Genomic DNA, 24410 nt, shown 5'->3' on the forward strand with positions numbered 1-24410 from the left:
ATTGCTGCTGCAGGAAGGGACACAGCAGCCACCTTGTCCATGCTCTGGTGAGGATGACTGGGATGCAGCCCAAGTTGGGGTGGCATCAAGTTATCTTCATTAAAACAGGAAGGAGAGGGTAGGGAATGGATTTAGGTAGCATATTTCTTATAGGTTGTAATGATTTGGTTTTGTTCTTTTTTTTTTTCCCAATAATGAGGATTAATAGATGAAAAAAAAATGAACCTTAATCAGGCCTACAAGGCCTACAGAATTCTTTGGACCCACTTTCTCAAAAAACAAGTGGGTCTTGCTCGCTGGGCAAGGCAAATGTTACCATTACCAGTAAGCTTGTGATATGTATAAAACACACACACATAAAGAAACTAAGAGGGAATGCCAAACACCTATCATAAGGAGCTTCTGTGGATTGTGTTTGACCTTTGTTCCACCCAAGCAATGCCTATCTAGGGAGCACAGCGTCTCCTACTGGACAAAGCATATATGTGTGTTTAATCGATAATGTGAGCCAAAGACGACAATCTTAATCTTTATAGATATTATTTGTAGTAATAGGTTTAGAAGGCTTCCTGATTCCCTAATCGTTCTCCAAGTAAACCAACTGCAACATTGAAGATTTAGAGGAACACAATCCCTGCTAAAGGTCACAGACAGTGGAGCGAGCAGCCCTGTAAAAAAGGGAAGAAGAGAAATCCATGATAGCACAGGTTTACAGCGTCTAACTAGAAATTACTCAATATTATCTGTGTGCTACAAAATTAACTTAAACACATGGATTTCGTTGAAACAGGACTCAGAAAGAATTATGGGTAAGCTGTCAGCAGGCAAGGTATTGAGTGTACTCGTGAAGGACGTCATTCACATGAAGTGTCACGGTCACAGAAAAGATATTAAAAAGGCATTCCATATCTGGTAGGGCATTCCATGGTCTGAGTTTAGCTGGTTTGTCCAGGTGTCTTCTTGGTGTGGGGAGACCACAGGTTGAGATTTATCCACTTGCAATGAAGGAGGTCTGAGACAGCGTAGAGCAAGCAGCAGCTTGCTTGCTGGGCCTCTTCAGCCACAGGAGCAGGAATGTCTGGTAAGGATAAATCACTCCACTGTGCTCGGGACAAGCAAGTCAGGACACCTGAGGATCTGGCTATGTGGTCTTGCACTTGTTGACTGGTTTCCCTCCATTCATTATTGCCGATGCACTTGTACTTTTGCTTGGCGTCACCCCAGCTTTCGGGACTGTTTCGCCAACATCATGCAAAGATGGTTCTCGGTACATGGCAACTAGAGATGTAAAGAAAGGGAGAGGAAAAGTAAAGGTTGTCTGATTACCATGAAAAAAATGGCACACCATCTTTTTGCACAGACCTCAGCCAGTCTGTGCCTATTTTCAGGGAATAAACCCAATCCAATTGATATCAGGAAGTGGTTTTAAGGCAGTCATTTCCAGTCCATAAATTATGACATCACTTTCGATGCATTCTCTAATTTATACACTAAAATATGTGCATGTATGTGTAATCAGATTTTTTATCAAGAAACAATTAGAGCTTTGATCTCTTTGTAGACTTATAAAGGAAAGCACACATAATTTTCAAACATGCATGAGCATGCATATGCATGCTGTCTCTTCTCTCTCTCTCTCTCTCTCTCTCTCTCTCTCTCTCCCCTCCCTGTCTCTCTGTCTCCGTGTCTCTCTGTATCTATCTATCTATCTATCTATCTATCTATCTATCTATCTATCATCTATCTATCTATCTCTATCATGTCTATCCCTATCTCTATCTCTCCAGGAGAAAAAGCGTTTCACCTAATTCTATTTTCATCTGGGATCACTAAGCTATTTTCTCTCTCATGTGACATACAGTCACACTGGGTTCTACTTGAAAGCTACACACAGCATTATCAATAAAGGCTTCCTTAAGGGCCTTTACACATCTTACGCCAAATGTATGGCATATATACTTTTTTTTTCATTATTTAAAATTAAGATAATCAGTGTCTATAGGATGGAAGCATAAAACAGTAATAGCAACTGGTACTAATGCCTGAGAGAAATTGAGTAACTGCTTAAGTTGTGCCTGGTGCCATGAACAACATAGTTCATGTCAGTTTTTAGAAAATGCTTTACAGAGTCCCAGAAAAGGGTATTTAAGAGCATCTGACATTTGGGAAAGTTAGTTGACTTAAAGTCATCTGCCACCAGGAATATGATTACAGCTGATCTGCCTGGTGTTCTTCTTGGGTTTTGAAAGCTTAGTTGTTTCAGAAAAGACCCTGAGTGGAGTCAGAATCAATTCTATGAGTACTGCAGAGGGCTCTTACATCTGCGTCTATACAGCACGTGTTTTTTCTTAGTGTACTTAGTACTGTGTACTGAGCTAAGTGACTTGGGAAGTGAAAGTAGCCAGTCTCTGACCTAGAAACTGTCTCCAATTGTTAACTCCTCACAAATAAAAAATTAGGTTTCTCCAGTGGCGTCTCACTAGGTAAACAAACCACTCATGCCTAATCCCATGCTCGGCAGTAGATGGCAACATAAAATGAGCTCATTGGTACTTGTAGGTTCTTTGTCTCATAATGCTTTTTCGGGGCTTTAGGCTTTTTGTTGTTGTTTTTGTTTGTTTATTTGTTTTTGTTTCCTTACAGGTCCTTTGCATATATGTGATGGTTTCTGGTTCTGTGTTCTTATGGAATTTCTCTGTGTATGAATTCTATGCATCTATATGTGTTTCTTGAGCTTTTTCTTTGGCTTTTGGTTTATCTAATTTTATTTTATTATTATTTTTAGATGCCTGTTTCCATTCTAAGGACAGATAGAAAGGGTATGGACTTGGGTGGGTAGGAAAGTGGAGATAGTCTGGGAAGAGTTGGGGGAAGGGAAAAATAATCAGAAGATATTGTACTAAAAATCATTTTTTTAATTTAAAAAGAAAAAGAAGGAAGGCAGTCTCAGTTCTTAAAGCATCACCAGTCTCTCACTCACACTCAAATTAGGATCCAATAGTATCAAAGTGTTGACCTACACCATATATAAAATAAAACTGAGTGAGAGATATGACTTCCTTAGAGTATCCAAGAAACACAGAATCATGCCTCTGTGGAAATGTCTGTATTTGTCCTAAAGTTTTCAGTTATATAATTTATACCATATTTTGGCTTGTAAAGTTTGAAATTACTATCTCTCTAGTAATCTCCACTGTCAAGCATTGTTTTTCAGAAGTAATGTTTTAAGGGAATAAAAGAGCATGCCCTCCTTGTTTTGATTAGAGTACCCTGGTCAGGAAGTGTTTTAAGACATAATAGCATAGTGTTTTCTCTTGTTACATGCATACACCACACCCACACAGTTCAGCTTGAGGTTAGAATACTAAGTAATAGGATTTATTTGTGATTATACTGTTTATGCCACAGCTGGAGAATCTCTGATATTTTTATCTGAACTTCATGATTGTATTATGTGTCTCAAACCTGACCTACCTACAGGAGCAGAACTGGGGTCAGCTCAGTGGTTGGAGGTAGCACTGAGCATCTTGAAAGCATCAAGCCTGAAGAGCATTAAGACCAAACTGAGGAGTCCTGTAGATAGGCTTGGCTACTGCCTTCAAGAAGTCACTGCAGTGAGCCATGTCACCCTCTAGAGGAGCACGTGGCTGTCCTTTTACCCCAGGAAGTGGGGTTGCCTCTGTAAGCTTGTTTGCTGTTTCCCTCATTTCACTTCTTAAGAAAACTTTGGAATAGCTTCAAAGTCATTTTTTTCAGTTCTAAAATTTAACATAAATAACAGTAAATAGCTCTTCTTGTAGAAGCATTAATAATCAAAATACATATGTTTTTTATTAATTACTAGAGCGTGGTAGTTTGTGCCTTGGAATTTGGTCAAAATAAGTGTGAAGAAGCTGTTATTTAGAGATGAAGGTAGGTAAGTTTCTCTAATGCAAGGGGGATAATTTATTCAAAGGAAAATAATGTATGTAGTATGGAACTTTACAGAGCTCTTTAATGATCATTTTCAAGAATTATAATAGTTCAGAAGAAATTTTTACCCATATAATCTGAAAATAGGCAAACACTTCTTGAAAATCCATGTGAAAATGTTTTCTTATTTACTTATCATTAAATATTCATAAGAACATAGTGCATTTTTACATTTCAAATAATTGGTTGAACTGTCATGAAAGCATTTAGAGCATTTGAGACAGTGAGGATTTGTAAACTGAAAGAATTTTTTTTGCTACACACACACACACACACACACACACACACACTATATAGTAGGGAAACACATTTTCTTTCTTTTCTCCCCATTTTTGATGTCCAGAATTGAAAACCCTGCCTCTTACACATGTTAGGCATATGTTCTGCCACAAACCTTCACTTGGTAGCCCCCTGAAGCTTAGCAAAGCAACGTAAGGAGAAATCTGTGTAAAAACCACCCCAATAAAGGACATTTCTGTTATCTTCTGGAAGGTTCCTGTAACCTTATCAGATATATCCATGTGAAAATTAAACTCTGTAGCAGCTTCCAGGAGGATGATACACATGATACACTCACCTTCCAATGGCTTGGGTAGAAAATGAGCTGCAGGTTTGGTTTTCTTTACTCTGTTTCCTTTCATAGCTTGCCCTTCCTTATTTAATCCCAAGAACCAGGCTCTGCCAGACTCCTGTTGCCTGTACAGCATGGATGAGTAGATTACATAGTAGTTTTCAAAAACAGATTCTTTAAACTTGCATTCAGGAGTAAAAAGTTCCTATTGGGAGAAAAGAAGAGGAGAAAGTTTAAAGTAGAAAGCAGAAGCCTCCAGTGTTCACTTCCTCTGTGTTAATTTCTCTGACACAGTGACCACACGGAGTGGTGACTGGAATTGAGCCTCCCTGCATACAGGAACTTTTTATAGATAATTGTCAATACCAGAGGAATTTGGAGAGTCTGTAATGGTGGGAATATACATTCAAGGATGTTTCTTCTTTAAATAAAGAAATAAAAATGTAAGCCAGGCATAGTAGCTCCTGCTTGTAATTTAAACATTCAATTCAGAAGGATGAAGCAGGAGGATTGCTGTGAGTTTGAGGACAGCCTGAGCACAATCAGTTCCAGTTCAGCCCCACCTGTATCAGTACACAGTATACAGTAGCAGACATGGTAGCAGATCATAATAACAAAAAGAAAAGTGAGCCATACAGTACTTTAACTTAACCAGAGCCCAATTCAATCAGCATTTAACCACATTAGTGTAGCTTCGTCTATTCCTGATAAAGATTATAAAATATTTAACATATCATGTCTTACAGCATATTAGCACAAATAACCAAAATATTGTAACAGTAAGTAGACAGTTGTTACTTGAATCCCGAGTGTTACAAGGTGACACATTATGCTACTGAGGAACAAACTGAAAGCTCAAACTAAAGTTGTGACAATCAGACAGCACACAAACTAGCTATTGGTGTGTGACAAGCTGAAGCCAGGCATCATGCTAGCTGATGAAAGCTGAAAATAATTGCCTAATTTCATGGTTTTGAGCCCTACTGAAACTCTTGAAGATGAACAGAGAAACCTTCCCCTGACTGAAAACCACCCAAAAGCTTTGGAGAGAGTACATATAGTGTGTTAAATAGATGTGGGCTCAGTGCCGTCACCCTCATTCATCGGTGAGCAGCACAAAGCTTTGGTACTGCTGTAAACATCACAAATATTCACAGGTGACATTATATCTTTCTGAAAATTTCATTTTGAAATAAATAATAATAAATATAATTCATGCTAGTTTATAAAAATACATAATGATACAGCTTAAAAGCATATCTGACAGCACCCAATTAAATAGAACTTTAAAATTCTAACCACCTAGTGGCAAGATATAGCTATAGAAGATACTTAGCTAGCTTTTGTAGCAGTTTAAATAAACTATTGCCTGTGCTATTTTTGTGTATATATGTACCCACACACATAATGTGTATATACACATCTTTTAAAAAGTAAAAAGAAAGTCCTTATTAGTTAAAATTTATGTTTTTTATAAGAACTGTGTCATAATTTCATATAGAGAACGCCTTCCTATATTTCCCAAAAGAGTGTGAATTATCAAGCAATATACTCTGCAGTATAAATTTATTCAGTGTGCCCCATAAATTTGCTTCAACAGAACATACTTATCCAAGGAGAAATGGATTTCATTAATTTAGATGCTTTTCATGGCAAAGATGACAGATGGCAGTGATTAATAAAAGACAATAGCAAAACAAAAGGCAGGTTAGCCCCTCCCACAGGGATGTGTAATGTTCTGAACAGATAATACCTAAGATTTTTTATAAGATCTTGCCCAAATTAATGTCCTGGCCTTCTACTAAATTTCTGTTCTCCAAATACCCTCCTTTTAGCTCTCTCACTAATAAACTGAGCTTCATTGAGTCAGGGTATAAGAGGTGTTGCAGAGGAAAGCAAAATGGCGTGTTCCAAGGCTGGCTTGTCCCTTGGGGTGGGTGGCTAGCTTTCATTGCTAACGTTACACAACTGCAGATTACTTAGGAAGGCAGTCTCCACAGGGATAGCCTGTGGGCTGTCTTTGAGAAATTGTGTTAATTAAGCTAATTGATGTGAGGAGACCCAGCCCACTGTGGGTGGCAACATTCCCGAGAGAGTTTGTCTTGAACTATATTAGAATGGAGAAATTGGAGAAATCAAGCTGAGCACAAGCAAGCCAGTGAACTTTCACGCATTCATTTTTCTCTGTTCGTGTGTGTGTGTGTGTGTGTGTGTGTGTGTGTGTGTGTGTGTGGTGTAACTAGCTATTTGAAGTTCCTGCCTTGATTTCTCCATTATATATAACCTGGATTTTTATGACGCAATAAACTTGTTTCTCTAAGTTGCTTTTAGTCAGAGTATTTTTATCGCAGAAACACAATAAAACTAGAAGAGCCCCCAACAGAATAATACATTGGTCATATTGTTCGGAACTAAGTCTTCTAGGACAAATAGATTAGACTCTGGCATGTCATTTGTATCCTTGAGATAGTCCAATGCACCAAAGCATGTTATCTGCCTGCCTGAGAATCACCAAAGGATTTGATACTAACCTCTGGCCTGCTAGTCTACTCAATGTGGGTTAAAGTAGCTGGAACTTGCTTTGGTGGCATTGGATCTTTAGCCAGAGCATCGCTCACAGTTACCTGTCTTGTATCTATGTACACTGTCTCCCACAATGTGAATTTAGATCACTCTTTATTATTATCACCTCTGCCAAAATATGACATACGATGCATACACACCATTGGTAAGGAGGGCAGCTACTGCTCCTGCTCTCAATTGATTGGCATAAATATGAAACAAAATGAGATTTCAATGTGGTAATTTATTCAGTCAACATTCCAAGGCCTCCAAACACTACTATTTAGGTGTGTGTTAGGATCTTTTGTGTTCGTATATACATATGTGTTGGTGTGTGTACATATATGTGTAAGTCATAGGGTCTGCATCAGGTATCTTTCCCTGACTCTTCCCCTCCTCCTCTCTCTCTCTCTCTCTCTCTCTCTCTCTCTCTCTCTCTCCTCTCTCTCTCTCTCTCTCTCTCTCTCTCTCTCTCTCTCTCTCTCTCTCTCTCTCTCTCTCTCTCTCTCTCTTTGTGAGTTCCAGGACAGCCAGACAGACCCTGTCTCAAAAACAAAACAAAACAAGAAAGCAAATGATGACAACAAAAGCATCAAGAAAGGACTATATAATGCTAGTGAATATTGTTCGTTACATTTGGGCCATTTTATTACCAGCTAAATAATCAAAGTGAATAGACACACACACACACACACACACACACACACACCATACCAAGACACTCTTATCTAATGTCTATTCCTCAAATATTACAATCTGAAGCAATGTCAGAATTCTCAGAGAACTGCTAGAAGTGCACACAGTTGGGGCTAGTTATTACATAATGTCATTTTCTATAAACACACTTTCAATATGTATGCGAAAGGCCATGCGGTAGAGAATTACGATCTGTATGGCCAGAAAGCTAAGAGTCAATCAGGGTTCAATTCCTTTTTAGCACAGTGTTCTTGGGAAGAAGGTTTGATTTCTCTGGGTGTCAGTCCACATTTCTAAAGTGAAGTTGACAGAAAGTTGCCTGGGAGAACTGATATGAATTAACTCACCTTAGAACATTAGGCATGTAATAAGTAAGAACTCACTAAATGCCATGAAATACATTATTCATTGCACACAGTAAAACTTTGCTGTATCAATCATTTCAATCCTATCATATTTCCACAGATCAAATTCGACGACCTGATTAGTTAGTGAACAGGGCTTTACATCAAGTACTGAGCTCACCACCAGACACGACTCAAATGAATAAAAGTAGTCATTTCATTTTAAAAGGTCATATAAGTACGTACTATCATGGTAGGCCACCATTTTGGATGATAGAAGCATTGTAGTGCATAGCACTGTGATAGACCAGAGACAGGAAATGCCACAGTACATTTGGAGAACCATAAACAGTTTGCAGAGATACAGGCATTACAGGGTAGAAACCACATGATGTGGTGGAAAAGCAGGCTAGAGCGTGTGATAAAGGGTTTTATAGGCTGCCGGCCTATGGGATGAAACCTATGGCGAGCAAGAAACCGGACACTCTTACATAAGCAACAGGGTAATCATGTAAACGCAAAGTGACTGTGCAATACACTTTTAGAATATTAGTTACATTCCAATACCAGTACATTGAGAAATGGACTGGCAGGTGTGACTTAGGGCAATGGCATTTTGTGAAGTTTGTTCATTTTGACTAAACTTTTAATTCTGGGAACTAAGTTCAGTTGTTTCTCTAGATTGCTGTCTTTCCTGCCCCATCAGCCTCAAGTCACAGTCAGTCAGGAAAGCTGACTGTCTATCAGACACATGCCATTCTTAGCCTCACTACTCACTGGTTACCCTTACTGATGGCTAACTGCAGGCTACACACAACACTGTACTGTCTACTTCCCTTCCCCCTTCCTCTAAAAGGCATGAAAATGGACCCTCACTCTGCCACCTCAGCCTGAACTGTCTTTAATGTCCCTGACATCCTGCCATCTGTCTACAGCTTTGATTACTTTTAATAAATCTCTTACTAAAAAGAAAGTCTATCCCAGTGCCCCCTTTCAGGAAGTTGTCTGACAAAGATGTATATTGTGTCAATTTCAGTATTTATATTAGTATGATTCACAGAGAATAGACAAATGCTATCCAAATTATAAGCTACACAGCTGGATTCTGAATGTTGTGATATCCAAGAAAGAAAAAGAAAATATGCTATGCAAATTATGCGGGGGATGAAATATATTTCTTGATTCTAACTTGTAGGGAGACCTAAAAATATAACATTGATCAACACAAAGGGAAAAAAAGAAGTTCTTGATAGTGGACATAACTGTGGTTTTGTATATGAATTCTTTAGATGCTTTAGGGAGACAGACTGTGTTTGGAAAGTTCAATAAGAAGAACTTGAAATAATTGCAATTGATGAGATCAGGGACAATGTGGTCATTGGAGGCTGTGGACAGCAGGAGTGAGGCCAGCTGGCCAACAGCACTCATTGATGAGGGTAAATGCCCAGTGCTGGCCCTGCACTGGGGAGACAGTGCTGCAAACAAACTGAAGAAGCAGTGCGTGTGCATGGAAAATTCACACCTTATGTTTTGAGATCTGAGTTTTCGAATGAAGAATAAGGAATAAATCTTTTGTTTGTGTACATAACAACTTTTTATTTTCACTGGTTCTTCAATGTATTTCTCACCGTGGAGCGGGCCAAGGGCTGGGAAGGAAGCAGTGTACCTCCACTTTGATATCTTCAGTGGACTGAAAAAGCAGGGACTCCATGCTATCTCTGAAGTTCTAATTTATGATTCTTAGTCAGTCAACTAAAAGGACTACTGTGACAGAATACTGGCTGTGATGATATAAGAATGCCTATTTAAATTTAAGCTTAAATATAAACTCTCTGAAAGTGCCAAAATGAGAGAAAGAATTTGACGTATCTTGTTCTCCTCTTGCCTACCTATATTTAGAACCACCACCCCTTGACAACAAACTCAGCAGTTGAGTTCCAGTAGAGGCTTAAGTATTAATTTGTGCCAATGCCAAACTAAATCATCAAATTATAGAATAAGGGAAAAAAAGACACAACAATGGAGACAGAAATTTCATATTCCTTTTCTGCTATGGTTGTTCTGGAGTGAAAGCACCATCTGCAGTGTGCTTGTTATCTTGATAGTGGCAGAATAATCCCTGGGCTTTACTCAGGAAAACACTGAGGTAAATTATTGCCAGTGCAAAGATAGGCTTCTGGGCTGTGGATAAAAGGAGGGGATGATAGAAGGAGATTGATCGTGTTCTGCCACTCACAAGAAGTACATTAGCCACAAACCCAGAAGATCTGGTATAAAAATGAAACATCATGTCAACACTGGCATGACCCCGAGATGTGCCTTAAGTGCAGTTTTTCCCCAAAACTGTTTTTTATCAAAATCAGATCCAACATCTGTGAAGCAAATACAGCTCTATCTCCAAAGGAAATAGAAACATTTACATTAAGTTAAATATGATTGATTATGTTTAACATGAACTCAGGATGCCCTGAGAGATAGGTCATTGTATAAAATCAGTTAAACACACTTCCAGAGTCACAGAATACAAGCCAAAATCATAAGCAACATATTCTAAACTAGAGCAGACTTGAAGGATGTAAAGAGGGGTCCCCTCTCACCTGTAATTATTACCTTGTAAACCCAGGGACTATTATTTTAGGAATCTGATTAGTAGTTAAAATAATAAAATATGAGTAATATCTCTGGCCCTGGGTGGGAACATGATATCCTAAACTAACCAAAAGATCATATGATTATTTAGCAGAAGGCTTTATGGTAAAGGTTAAAGACCCATTGCTATTAGAAAGTTTGGAGATCCCCACATTGAGTGTCATATTCTAGTTACAAAATCTAGGGTCCCTTTTGGTGTTTCTAGTCTAAACAATAAGAGAATTGAAAAATGGACATACAATGAAAGTTGATAACAAGTTTACTAAAGTTTAAAGGAAAAACAAGCCAGCTAAACTTTAAACCATTGTAGCCACCTATTGAGGGATGAAGGGGAGAGCAAAAAGGAAGCAATGATATTTTAAAGTTAGGATTTGAGAGAGTCTGCACGTACAGCAGTGTAGTTCAGAAAGGTACTGTGTGGCAGTAAGAGTGGGGAACTGACCTCAGAGAGGCAAACTGAGAAAGCCCAGAACATCAGAAAAAAGTCTACTACAAAAGAAAAAGATAGTGCAAGGATCAGAATATGTCATGTTTTTTTTTTCCTGGGTTAGGACTCAGAAAGTAGGCTGGACCAATACCACAGTGATTTCTCTAAGTGTCAGAACTATAGGAGGAAGGGCGGTGGGCAAAGAACAACATTAAATCTAATTAGACTATAACTCTCCATCCATTATGTAGCTTGGAATAGTATGTCTCCATCCAGGGCTAGACAATAACTCAGGTTCTAGTCTTTTGAACTTAATGGGCCCCAAAAAGCCTTGAATCTCCCACCTTTTTATAAGGTGATTTAAGTCCTCATGAGTCACTCTTATTTTCTGGTTTAAAAAAAAAAGGCAGAGTCCAATGTCTGTGATGGAGAAGGATGCTCCCTGGCATCTCCAGGGCAACTTGCTACCATCTGTGTAGCTGCCTGACACCAGCATTGTTTCTCCCTTAAGAGTTCATGAAAGTCATCCTTTCTATCCTTCCAGAAACCAGCTCCATTGTTGGGAGCTAGAAATAGCAGGAATCATTTCTAATTCTGCAAGTTAGCACAGTGGTGTCTCTGGCACGGTCCACTGCCACCCTGTCAAAGTGTGTTTCTTCTTAATGGTCCCTTGGGTCATTGCCCATAGTCACCCCTTGAGGCCTATGCATTCTAATAAGCAACAAACTCTCCCCTTTTATACTACATTGTACATAGCTCTTCTGTTTTCTATCCATAGAGATCACAGGAACCAGAGGCCCAAGGGGAAGACAGAGACTCCAGTTCAAAAAAATGCTTTTGCTAAAAACACTGGTAGGGACATCAGGTAGGCAGTTTACAACCAAAGGTTCTCTGTTACAGGTTTTAGATTCCATCTGGTGATGTTCTTAAAGTTTTGGATAATCAAGGTAATATGCTAGTTAATGTATTCTCAGTTTTTTATCTGCTCATTAAAGTGATGCTGTGTGGGATTCAGAGGCAAGAACTACATCCCCACTAAAGGCAACCCGGGTAACTTTGGTTTAAGACTTGTAACAGTCAGACTTCCCACCATCAAAGCGTTGAACCAGTCTTTAGAACCCTCAGTATAGGTGTGCGCTTTTTCAAGAAACTTCAAATCTGGGCATCTAAGATAAAGATCACTTGTTCCACAGACCCTAAAGTGTTTGCTATGTCATCCTCTACCAAAAAAAAAAAAAAAAAAAAAAAAAAAAAAAAAAAAAAAGGTTTGTCAACTCTGGTTTAAAGTAAAATTTGAAGACTTTTACAATCTAGATAACTGGAGTAGGAATTGTTTAATTTCAAACTCCTAAATGGTAATTGTTCCCAAGTTAAGTTTATATTGCATGTATATTCATTTTATATGTACATATATTCATGTATATAAATATATATGATTTGAGTAAAAATTTTCTTCAAAGTTTGATTTTTGGGAAACCTAAATGTCTTCTCCCTATGAGAAAGGCTATTCTAAGGGATTCCTCCCAGAATGAATAATCTGCAGCCCACAGATCCCAACTACTGTGTAACCTGGAAGGACCTAACTAAATGACAATTACATTTTGCTCACAGAGCACATTAGATCTCTGAAACCCTGGAAAAATGGCTAACTGAGGTGCCTTAATAGGTTAGCACATATCACAGCGGCTGCTGGCTGGCTCTCCCAGCATTCCTCAGTACCTGTGGCTTCTACCTCTCCCTGCCAGTAGTTGGGTTTCTGCTTTCCTTCTCCACAGCTTAACCCGATTAACAGCATGACCTCTTGGCCTCTTGACCAAGCCACCTCTTGGTCAGCAGATTTCCTCTTGGTCTACCTCCCAGCCTCTCCATTCAGAGGCCAGGTTGGTCTGCCCACCATGTTCAGCCTGTGCTCTTCCCTTTCCCCACTTTCTCTCTTATATCTACAGTAAAAATCTCCATTCCTTAGGGGTAGTCATGTCCTTCTTATTTTATTTCATTTTTTCATTCATAGCAAAGTTTGCCTACTATGATCATTTCCAGGGGAAACTAAAAATGGAAGTTATTCTGATAATTTTACATGCTGTAAAAAATAAAAATCAATTCTAAAATCAACTAAAAGGAGAGAATAAGGAGGTTATGCTAGGCATACAGTAGGCCTACAGCAGCAAAGAACTCACCCTACATTCATGGTTAAAGTATGATTATCAGAAACTCTGAGGAGCCCCAAGTGGGGACTACATGCTGAGGGGAAATCTGGCTTCCCTCTTACAGTTCTTAGTCTTACTAGTGAAATAATGTAAGGGGGACTCAGAAAAAAAGGCCTGAAGACAGTTCCGTTAGATATCAAAAGAAAAATGTCAGAGAGACCAGCTCTAAATCTTGACAGCTACCTGGAAGAGGAAGACAAAGCAGGAAAACAGAAAAAGCAGGCCATCTCTAAGCAGTTACATTGTGGACAAGGATCATTGCAGGGGGGAAAGAGAAAAATCCAGAAGTACGGGGGAAGGCTACTTGGTTCTGGCCAGCATCCAAATGGAAGAGACAGAAATGACAAAACAGAAAGTAATTTTCTGAATGAAGATCCAGAAGGCAGGCAAACCTGGTAGAACCTTGTGACAGTTCTATAGTGACTGTAAAGAGGGTAGGATTCATGGGAGAAAAGTAAATGACTCATGAAGAGGATAATTATCCCTTCCATCTCTTTTGCGTGGTTGAAGATGGGTCTGACTCCCTGGGCTGTGGTCCCTTAGCTGGATGGCTGGGATGTGTATCTCTACCAAGCCAGATAGTCCACAAGGAAATAGTTCCCTCTTCACTGCTCTCATAGCCACATCAGCTTTACATCTATTTCAAGAGTTATCCAAACACAAGCTCTTCCCACCCAGAGCCTAGGATTGACCCTGACCCTGGATTTTTTTTTTTTTTTTTTTTTTTTTTTTAGAAATTTTATTGCTAAGGATTACATAGAAGTCTCAGGTTCTTAAACAACAATAAGAACAATAACAAAAAACTAAACCAAACCCAAAAGCAAACAAACAAAACAACTCAACAAGAACAAATTGTACAAATAAAAAAAGCGTTTTATAAATATCAAATACATTAGCTATCAAATATATAGAAGTGAAAAAATAGTTTTTACATTATAAATTGAATAATAAACTATATTTATTTATAACTAAAAATATAAGCAAAAGTGCAATCAAATGCCAATTGTTATCAGGAGCAAAGTGTTATCTAATTATTCTTAGCAAGTTTCAAATTAATTACGCAAACTTTAGATGGAATCCTAATGGCCCATTCGATTTGGAATCTCCATTTCTCCTCCCTCTTCTATATTTTTGGAGTTGTGGTCTACTGAAGGTTAAAATGAGGTCAACAGAAATTTTTCTCAATCTCTGTCATCCTCTGCAGCTCATAATCAATCAGTTATATCCATGACTGCTCCTCTTCTGACAGAAGCTAACTTCGAAATGGAGTGCAGTGTTCTCGCCATCAGTGACAAAGGCAAAAACAACCTGATTGCTCAGACAATATTGTAGTCATGAAATCTGGAGCAGAGAACATCTACAATTAACACTTTAAAGCACCCACTTAAGTTGACTAATGCGTTTTATTTCTCTGGAACTCTATATACTCAAAATCAATAATATAGGACTTTGAATTGCATATAAAGGGAAGGATTATAGAAAATAGAGTGAAAATCAGTAAACTGTGTGTGTGCATGTGTGTGTGTGCATGTGTGTGTGTGTGTTTTGCTTGTGTGTGTACTTTAAACAAATATGCTTTAAACAATCCCATATGTGCTACAGGATAGACAGCTTTGATTTGATAACAAGGCGCAATTAATTTAAGTGAAGAGTTACCAACAAACCAGTTGGCCAGACAAATGCTTTTCCTTAAGTAGTTTCCAAGGAAACAAAATTGCAAATGTGAGATTTGTGTTTTCATCTGTAAGGATGAAGCTTGTCATTTAGAAGTGGTCACATATTATATTTTAGGTGATTATATTATATATTATAGTTAATTTATTGCTTAAAACAAACAATTTATTTGACGTAATATTTAACCGTGCAACATAAATAGATAAAATATACACTATATCCACATTTTTAGTGTTTAAATAGACATACTTGTATATTTAATATTTTTAACAAGTGAAATTCAATGACTGGTACTGACACACAATTCTCATCCTACCACAGACTGAAAGAATGAGAATGAGTATTTTAACAGGACCCCAAGTAATGTGTACATGCGCTAAAGCTTGGAAAGCTGAGGCACAAGTTCTCAGTGTCATAAGAACAAAGCAATAAATGACCAGAGAATCCAAATGACATTATTAAAGTTTGTCACCCATATCTTACACTCTATACAAAATGTGCAAATGCAGAAAATGAAAGCAAAAATCTGATGAACTTACAGTTTGTGTGTGTGTGTGAAACTTAAATTTATAAATAAAAATATGTCCCAACTGCCTCTATAATGTAAAATCTGTTTCTCCAGAATACAGTGTTGTATAAATTCCCTATATTTTAACTTTAATATCAAGAACTAGTATGTAGTACCATGAATATTAGTAAAACTATCACAAGTTAAATATTCTGAAGAAAGAATTAAGATAACTCTATAAGATTCATTATTATATATTTGCCAACACTCAAGAGTAGTTATCCTAATATCAATAACAATATTACTAATTATTGCTAATATTGACGTTGTGAATTCCTACGTATTAGTCATTGATGCAAATACATACAGGACTAGCTAACTTAAATCTCCCAGTGACCCTATAAGATTGGTGACATTATCATCTCCACTTTAGTATAAGAGGTAGTGTGGTTAAGCAATTCACCTCAGTTTATTTATATTCACTCAAAATGTACTTCTCCTCCCATTTATCCCACCTGCCCATGCCTTTTCATGATATTGTATATAATATCAGGGTTGTAGTGATGGCTCAGCACCTGGAATGTGACTCTGGAGTCCTGAATTTAAGATATGAGCCGTGATACCTAGCTTAATATTCTCTCTTTACCTAGTTGCCATTAGACTCTCAAAGACGAGAGAGAAGGACTAGTGATGCAAATGATCATGGCCAAATTAATTAAAGAAAGTAATTAATTAAGCAAGTTTTAAATTCATGGACACATGCTGCCTCCTCCTAAGGCAGGGTTCAAGACGTCAACATTGGACAGGTGCAAAATAAAGATTCCTATAGTTCCTGGGTAGGGAGTTTCCAAATGGGCCAGCTTATAGAAGCAGAACATAACAAACTGGTTATTAATAACCTCTCATGATACAAAGACATGATTGCAAGATGGTTATAGTCATAACAAGGTAGTCGATCATAACAACAGGTGATCATAACAACAGGTGGGAATTATAACCTTTTGAAGTAAAAGCCTGGTTGATGTTTCCCGGAGCAGTCAGTTCAGAACCATTTGTACTTAAAGTTACAGATGGGGAAGAGCCCAGTCCTTGAGAAATGGAGGTTTAACCACACACAGGAAAGAATCTTTAGTTTGTCTTTGTTATAGGATGGCTCTAAGATGGAGGCAAATGGTTCAGTACTATGAGTAACGGGATGTGAAGTGGGACATTTTGACAGTTTTCAAATGGAGTGTTTTTGGGGGAAGGGGTTGGGAACCACAGCTTCATGGCTTTCACTGCCGGACTCTTTGAATGAATGTGGGCTGTTTTCATTCAAATTTCCTTCCACTTCCCTCCTGGAATAGTATTTGTATCCTTTTTTCTCTATCGACTGTTTCAACATTTGTTTCTATATGCATCCAGAGCCTGTTTATTTTCTAGCTTCCTTTCTCTAAATCTCATTTAAATTAAACTTTTCCATAAGACTTTGCTGTGTTTAGCATGTGTTGTGGATTTTTCCCAAACGCAGCCAAAACAAATTATAAGTACAAATAAGAAATAACTCAGGCAAGTAAATGTATCAAAAATGCTTGCTTTAAAATGCACATCTTCATGTAAAGGAGGAATGTGTAGATAAGCTCTGCCTCTAAAGTCCAATCCTCATTAAATAGTGATAATAACTCCTACTTAAGTGCTGCATCCTTAAAGACGATCCACATTTATTTCATTCCAAACAACAATGCTGTTAAGACACTGTAGGAAGCAAAACACTGCTCCTCTGCCCAGGTGGTGACTCACATCTTTAGAGGGCAACAGTGAAGTAAGCAGTGGATGGAGACACTTCTATTTCTATCAATGTGATATTGCACATTTATCTTCCTATTATTTAAACATTTATTTATTTTTATTTTTGTTTACGTGAATGTGTATGTATGTCTGGGTGTTTGCCACACATGTTCAGCTGCCCACAGAGATCAGAAGTTGGTGTCAGAACCCCTGAAACTGGAGTTTTGAACACCTAATGTGGGTGCTGGGACAGGAACTTGGGTCGTCTGCAATAACAGCAAACTTCTTAACAGTTAATGCGTTTTCCCGTCTTTGATTGTACTATTTAGTAAATACGTATTTGTAATGACAGCATTGGATCTTTAAAGGAAACAAAAGGGATTTGACTGTGTTCAGTGTCACAGCGCATCTCACTGATGCCTAGAGCTTTAACTGATGAGAAGTCCCAACACTCAGGTGCGGAAAACAGTGGAAATCCATGTACTATGGAAGCAAAATGCTGAGGGTAATTTTTTCCTTCATTTTAATTTATTAACAAAGAAGACCTTGGCTATATCTACCCCCCTAGATTCTAGTAACAACTTGTTTGATCATTTCAAAGGTTAACAAAAAAGAGCAAACATCAAATACTGAAGAGTGAAGTCAGGAAAAAGGATCCAGCAGGCCCTGAGGAAAAGAAGCCTTGAGAAAGAGGAATGTCAAGTCCTAGGGAAAAGCAATCAACTCAGAACAGCAGAGCCTTCAGGCTTGCCTTGTTGCAGACTGAGTTCCCTTTAAGTTATCATGGCCCAGTGTGGTATGTTGAAAGGATGTGGACTTACATTTTCTTATTTTCGAGGTTCTGAGTGAAAGTGAGAGACTGCAAAAATAGGTAGAAACAAAAATAAGCTAAATTTTTTCCTTTAAATTTTACCATTCTTTTTAGTACATAATAAATTGTAAAATCTGAATACACGGACAGGTGAAGAGAGGTGTTTCCATTTATTTTATATTTAATGACATAAAATCCATCCAATGAGCATTTATCCAACTTCTAGCATGTACCATTTGCTGCATTTGACTTGGAGATATTTCAGTGAGGATAAAGCTATGTAACCTATCTTTTCTTAAAGAACATAAAAAGGTGGGGCAATTGCTTATAGCAAGGATATTATTGTTATAAGGTCTTCCTAAAATGGATTGATTTCAATTAGACTCAACCCAGCATGGCTTGGTAAACAAAGGCACTAAACTCTGAGGGGGAACTTGGAACACCAGTGTGTTTTAACTAGATTAAGAGCACAGTGAAGAATATTGCTGGAAAATGTAACTGCTCATGCGAAGGTACTGCGGCAGAGATAAAACATTTGAAATACAAAACACAAACAATGAAAACAGAAACCAAAAGCATGAAGCTAGGGATTCTGAAGCTGGGTTTCGGGTGCTAAACATGAGTTAAGAAAGACAATATTTTAAAAGGTTTTGGAAGTTAAAAGTTAGGACAGGAACATTAAAAAAAATCAAATGCAGGTTTGGAAAGTTGCATCTTTTTGCTAGTCATGAAGAACAGAAGATAGCCAGACTGGATATAAGGATTTGGGTGTGGCTTGCACAACACCAGGCAAGCAATATTGTTGTGTGAGGCAGACATCACCAGTGAGACAAGGAGGACACAGTGAGAAGCCCTGCCCTGCAGAGGTCAGTCGGTGCAGTGTGGACATTGGGGTGGGCTGCAGAAGCATAGGGTTCTTGCAGAGTAAAGCATGTAACACAAAATTACCTGGTGTGTTCTATGCTTTTATAAAATATTTCTGCAAATATTTATAGCGTATTTTCCCACAGTTCAATGTGTAAATCTTTCCTTAATGTCTTTCATGATGAGTTAGATTTCTGTTCTATGTTAGTTTTAAAAAGTGATGCACTCTTTAACAAAGAAAAGCTATAGGTTGATAAACATTAGCTACAAAACAATGAAGTTGAAATAAATTTGATAACAGCTCTGCAAATTTTTATGACTTTTAAAAAATTCTCAGTAAGTAAACAAAATAGTTTCTGTCTCACATACAGTGTATTTAAAAAAGAAGTTTGAGGTCTAGGTTCAATATGAAACTAACATTGTCTTATGAAATTATAAGGAGCAATGAGGAGACTTGATTTGTCTCTATTTCTCTATGACCGCACACTCCCATTAGTTTGACAAATATTTATGTCTACTGTGCTGCCATATTCTAGCATCTATAAGAGGGTGAGTAGGAGCAATCACTTCTGAGAGGTTCGTTATCACTTTAGTAAGGGAGAAACTTGTGTCAGAACTGTGTACCGTGCCTCTAGACAGAAGCAAGAAATTTGTTTCTGCCTAAGATGGGGAGATTTTTAGATCGGATACTGTTTAGCTGCAATGGAAAGGGTAAACAGGAGTCAACCAGAAGAGAAGGGAAGTTTACAGCTTTCTGTTTAGAAAGACAAGATGATTCCACGTAATGTGTGAAACTTGGATCTTGAAACAACATAGTGGAATCATGGGTCTGTGGGATCAGCTGAAGATGAAATGTGGAAGACCATGTTGATGATTTGATTGAGGTGATTGCTAGTACTTAGATCACATTAACAGGTGCATGTGGAACAAAGGAGATTTGGGCAATGAACTATTATTCAGCAATAAAAATGGATTATGAAGCCTGAAGAACACATGAAAGGTGAAATGACTATCACAAAGAGATAGAATATGATATTAAAAGGTCCCATGATTCTAACTGTAGATGTCCTGAGAAGGCCAAAGAATGAACTGGTAAGTCCTTAGCAGTGGGTGTAGGCGGAGATTGCGATTGGGAATGGATGGGGCAACACAAGGGAGTTTTAGTTCTGGGACTCAAAGGAGTAATGGTGGCCAGATGTCATGCTCTGATCCAAACTCATACAATGCTCAAAATCAGGAAACTGTGGGCTTCAGGTAATATTAATATGGCAATATTGACTCATTAGCAGTAATATTTGTGTTCTACTAGTATGAGATATTGATAATGGGACAAACTGGTAAAGTGCATGGGGCGGGGGTAGTGACAAAGAGTTACATGACAACTCTCCCTCCTGCTCTCTTTGCCTGAAAACGTAAGGATTATTGAAAAGTCTACTCATTCAAAATACATTTTTAAATAAAAGGATGAGTTAAAGTGGAGGGAGTTTGGAGTCTGGAGGCAGACATATTGTAAACTCTACATAAGTTCCCCAATTAGTATCTTAGTGACCTCCACATTGGAAAGCCTCTGTTGCTATCCATGAAGCAATATATGGCCATTAACCTTTCTTAAGAAGAGAATTTGAAAGCCCAGACACAGGAAGTAAAAGTATAAATTCTAGATAAGAAAGGAGCAAACCACCACTCTCAGGCCAAATGCAGTATCATTCATTCATGTAAATGAAATTTTATTGGCACATAGCCAAGACTAATAATTTATGCATGCCCTTGAGCTGCTGTTTCATTTTTTGTGTTACCTCCATGGTTGAATAGTAGCAACTGGACCCATACATTTAAGATATTTTCAGCCTATTCATTTCCAGAAAAAATATGCTATACCTCTTCTTTCCTACTTATATATAGAACACACAGGTTCTCTCATTTTAGAAATAAAATAATGCTATAAATAGAAATCTTTGAGAATAAAACAGAACTACTTCAACTATGGCCCAATTGTCCTGAGAATATCTTAGAATTGAGAAAGGGTTCTGGAAACATTTATACAATTTAATCTGTAGCACGCACAGTGTTCGTATTGACTCATTAAGATAATCCAATTATAAAGCAGAAGACTCATTTTTCTCTACACATTGTATTTCTATTTCAATTATGTACTTGATAATTAAATTGATAATAAACTCACTTTAATTTCTATTAGTGAATATGTAGATCCGTATTTCCAATGAAATCTATAATTAAAGGTACTAAGTATTACAGAAAAAATCTCAAGCATTTTTTTAGTTAACTAGAAACAACATTTAACACAAGATTTGTATGATATTTATCCTCTCAGTGTTTTAATTCACTGTTGCATATAGAAGTAAAAATAGAATGAAGTTTAGTCAAGAGTCTCTAATTAAAGAAAGAACGCACGACATTAGGAGAGAAAGGGTTATTGCAGAAGAGGAAGTCGGTCAAAGAGATAATGGGGAGGACTAAAAAACTAAATTATATAAATGTGTGAAACTGTCCAACAATAAAAGAAATTGATACAAGGCTTAAAATATTCAGTATGAGTTCATATGAAAAAATATCAAACTAGCTTTGGTATGAATGATAGCAGAAAAATGATCACTTGTATAAGTAACACTATTAAATTATGTATGTGTATATATATATATATTCAAAATCTTGCAAGAAAAATAAAGATTTGTGTGCTTTGATGTTGCCTCAATTCCAGGATGAGCTCTGCTTCCTTATTAGCAGAATCCCATTTTCACTAACAGTCTTTGTGCCTTAGCGCTGGAAATGAGAGAGGCTTGGTTTACACATTAAGTTCACACTCATCATAGAGCCTAACTCCAGTAGCTAGCAGGGTGGGGCTGTGTGTCTTGACTATTAAAATTAATGAAAACATATGTTGAGATGCCTCTTAGATAAAATCTCCTTCCTTGAAAGAGTTAGCTCTATTTTCCTTCCTAGCCTACTTTAGAGTGCTTCTCTGTATAAGAGAGAGACTCACTCCAAAGGCAGCCTCTCCTCATGAATTTGCAAGCACATCAAAAAACGTTAGTTTAAAATATGCCAGAATTACACTAAGTTAAACTTTTTGCATATTAGTATTAATTTGTTTTACAGTGTAGTGTATTTTTTTTAAGTCATGGATACAAAAGAAAATCATTTGTATGTGAGAACTCAAATTTAATTACTGTAGTTTTACTTTGCTTGAGGTTAGTTGCTTTCTTTTTTTTTCTTTGTTGGATAGCTATTCCATGCTCCAAAAACACACTTTAAATAGTGTCAGGAAAAAACACATATAAGTAGAGTCCACATTTATTTCATACTATTGACACTAACCTATGCTATGATTTTTTTGCTAAAAATAGTGTTGTTCAATTTTTTAAAAATAAAATTCAGTTGTGCACGCTTCTTGTATAATTGGTTGTTTCATGAGAGAAAAAAATACAATTGAGAATGAGAATTAAAAAATAATAAATTTTATGCTTTAGATTTCCATTCAGTTATCATGGTTTCACCGCTAAGTACGAGGAGAAGATGCCACAAGAGAAATGGTCCTTTCAGACAACCAAGGTATTTGGAAGTAGGAAGCTGCTCAGGTATGAGCCACTCCACAGCTCCCTCTCACCTTTTATAATCAGTGACAGAATTCAATCCTGAGATGCCTAGAAGGATGCCTTTAGATATCTGTACCTAGATTTAGATTAAGTTTGCCCTTTAATGAGGTGTTATATACAAAGAAGAAATAAAGAAAAAAAAAAAAAAAAAAAAAAAAGACCGATATGCAAAAGCAAAATACTAGCTCCACAGTCAGAGATTAAAAAAGAAAATCTAAATGAGGAAGATTAAGAGGTACAGATTATTGCACTCAGCCTCCAAAATGTAAATTATGAAATTTAAAAACATCCTATTGGGACTCTAGATGAGAGAAGCAAGGGAGAATAGCAAAGTAGAAGGATCCATAGGGTCCTAGAAACCTACAAGTAGAACATTATGATAGGCAGATTTGGGCCCAGGGGTCCCGCTCAAACTAAGGCACCAGCCAAGGACAATACAGGTGGTAAACTTTAAACCCCTACCCAGATCTAATCAGTGGACAGGACATTCTCCACAATTGAGTGGAGAGTGGGGTCTGATTTTCACATGAGCTCTGGTGTCCCATGTTTGAACACATCCCCAAGAAGAGACTTGATACCCTATAGGCATATACAGGGGGAGGAAGTCCCCCTCAGTCACAGTCAGAGGGGAGGGGAGTAAGGGGAAAACGGGAGGGAGGGAAGAAGGAATGAGAGGATACAAGGGATGGGATAACCATTGAGATGTAATATGAATAAATTAATAAAATATTAAAAAAAAGAATAACACACAAAAAGCAGCTGTCTTTTCCCTTCTTAGTCATCACTACTTTACACTCGGATTTCTTCTAGAACCTTCAGATGAAACTTCTAACATGACTGCGGATATTACACTTTAGGAGTCACTGACAGTAAGCAATTAGATAGTCGACAGCCTTTAAAATGAGAAGATGGGGGGGGGGAGGGAAGGATGGGAGGGTACGGGGGATGGGATAGGCATGGGGATGTAACAAGAATGAATTAATTGGAAGGAAATTGGGAAAAAGAAAAAAAAAATCAAACACAGGTTCAATCTATCCTTAACATCTGCATGAACACTTATGTTGGTCAAAGTATATCTTTGTAGAAAATATCAGTTTCTAACAAGGTTGGAAAAGAGCATTAAAGAATTACTGTGAGGTGGAAATCAATAATTATTAATTATTATCAATATTATTATTTATTCCATTATTACATGAAAGACAAAGAATAGATGACTCAGAATGACAGTTCTTAAATACCAGTAGGAATCAAAAACCCATGAAAAGGAAGCTACAGCCTGTCTATGGATAGAGTAGGAAACTGAGTTCTTAGGCCACATTGAGGCAGTTTGGCTGGGAAACCCTCTTTGAAAGCCATCACACCAGGTTAGAATGCATACACTTGCCTGGCAGAAACTCCTTCACCACAGAGATGATGGGCCCATAGAAGCAGTTTCACATTCTGGTCTTATCTGCTCTTATAGTCATGACAAAGCAACACACAGGTAAAACATTATCACAAAGACACAGTGCCTGTAAAAACACAAAACTAAAGAATAGCAGAGGATTTGAACCTTGAACTCAGGAACCAAAAAGCTAAAAGTTTGTTAGATCTTACACTACTTCTCTGTGTGACACGAATTAGGGCGGAGGACCTGGTAAAATGCTGCAATGCCCGACAGGTGTTCCCAAAATTCAGTGCATATCTGTGTTCAAGTCTGAGGATATTTGCTGAGCAGGTCAGGGCTGGAAGACTGAAGTATGCA

The 24410-nt window shown here is 37.6% G+C and overlaps 1 protein-coding gene across 3 annotated transcripts in view; it reads right to left on the reverse strand.

The window, feature by feature from the left end:
- Fgf14 (fibroblast growth factor 14) overlaps positions 1–24410 on the reverse strand; it is a 570141-nt gene continuing 545731 nt past the window's right edge. For all 3 annotated transcript variants that reach the window (XM_051161008.1, XM_051161011.1, XM_051161010.1), the window contains 2 exons: positions 4550–4748; positions 1–1278 (listed from right to left, as the gene is read on the reverse strand). In XM_051161008.1, the coding sequence (XP_051016965.1) occupies positions 1142–1278; positions 4550–4748 (336 nt within the window). In that variant the 3' untranslated portion in view covers positions 1–1141. The remainder of the gene's footprint in view (positions 1279–4549; positions 4749–24410) is intronic.

The sequence above is a fragment of the Acomys russatus genome, chromosome 18 (assembly GCF_903995435.1).
Source record: "Acomys russatus chromosome 18, mAcoRus1.1, whole genome shotgun sequence".
NCBI lineage: Eukaryota > Metazoa > Chordata > Mammalia > Rodentia > Muridae > Acomys > Acomys russatus.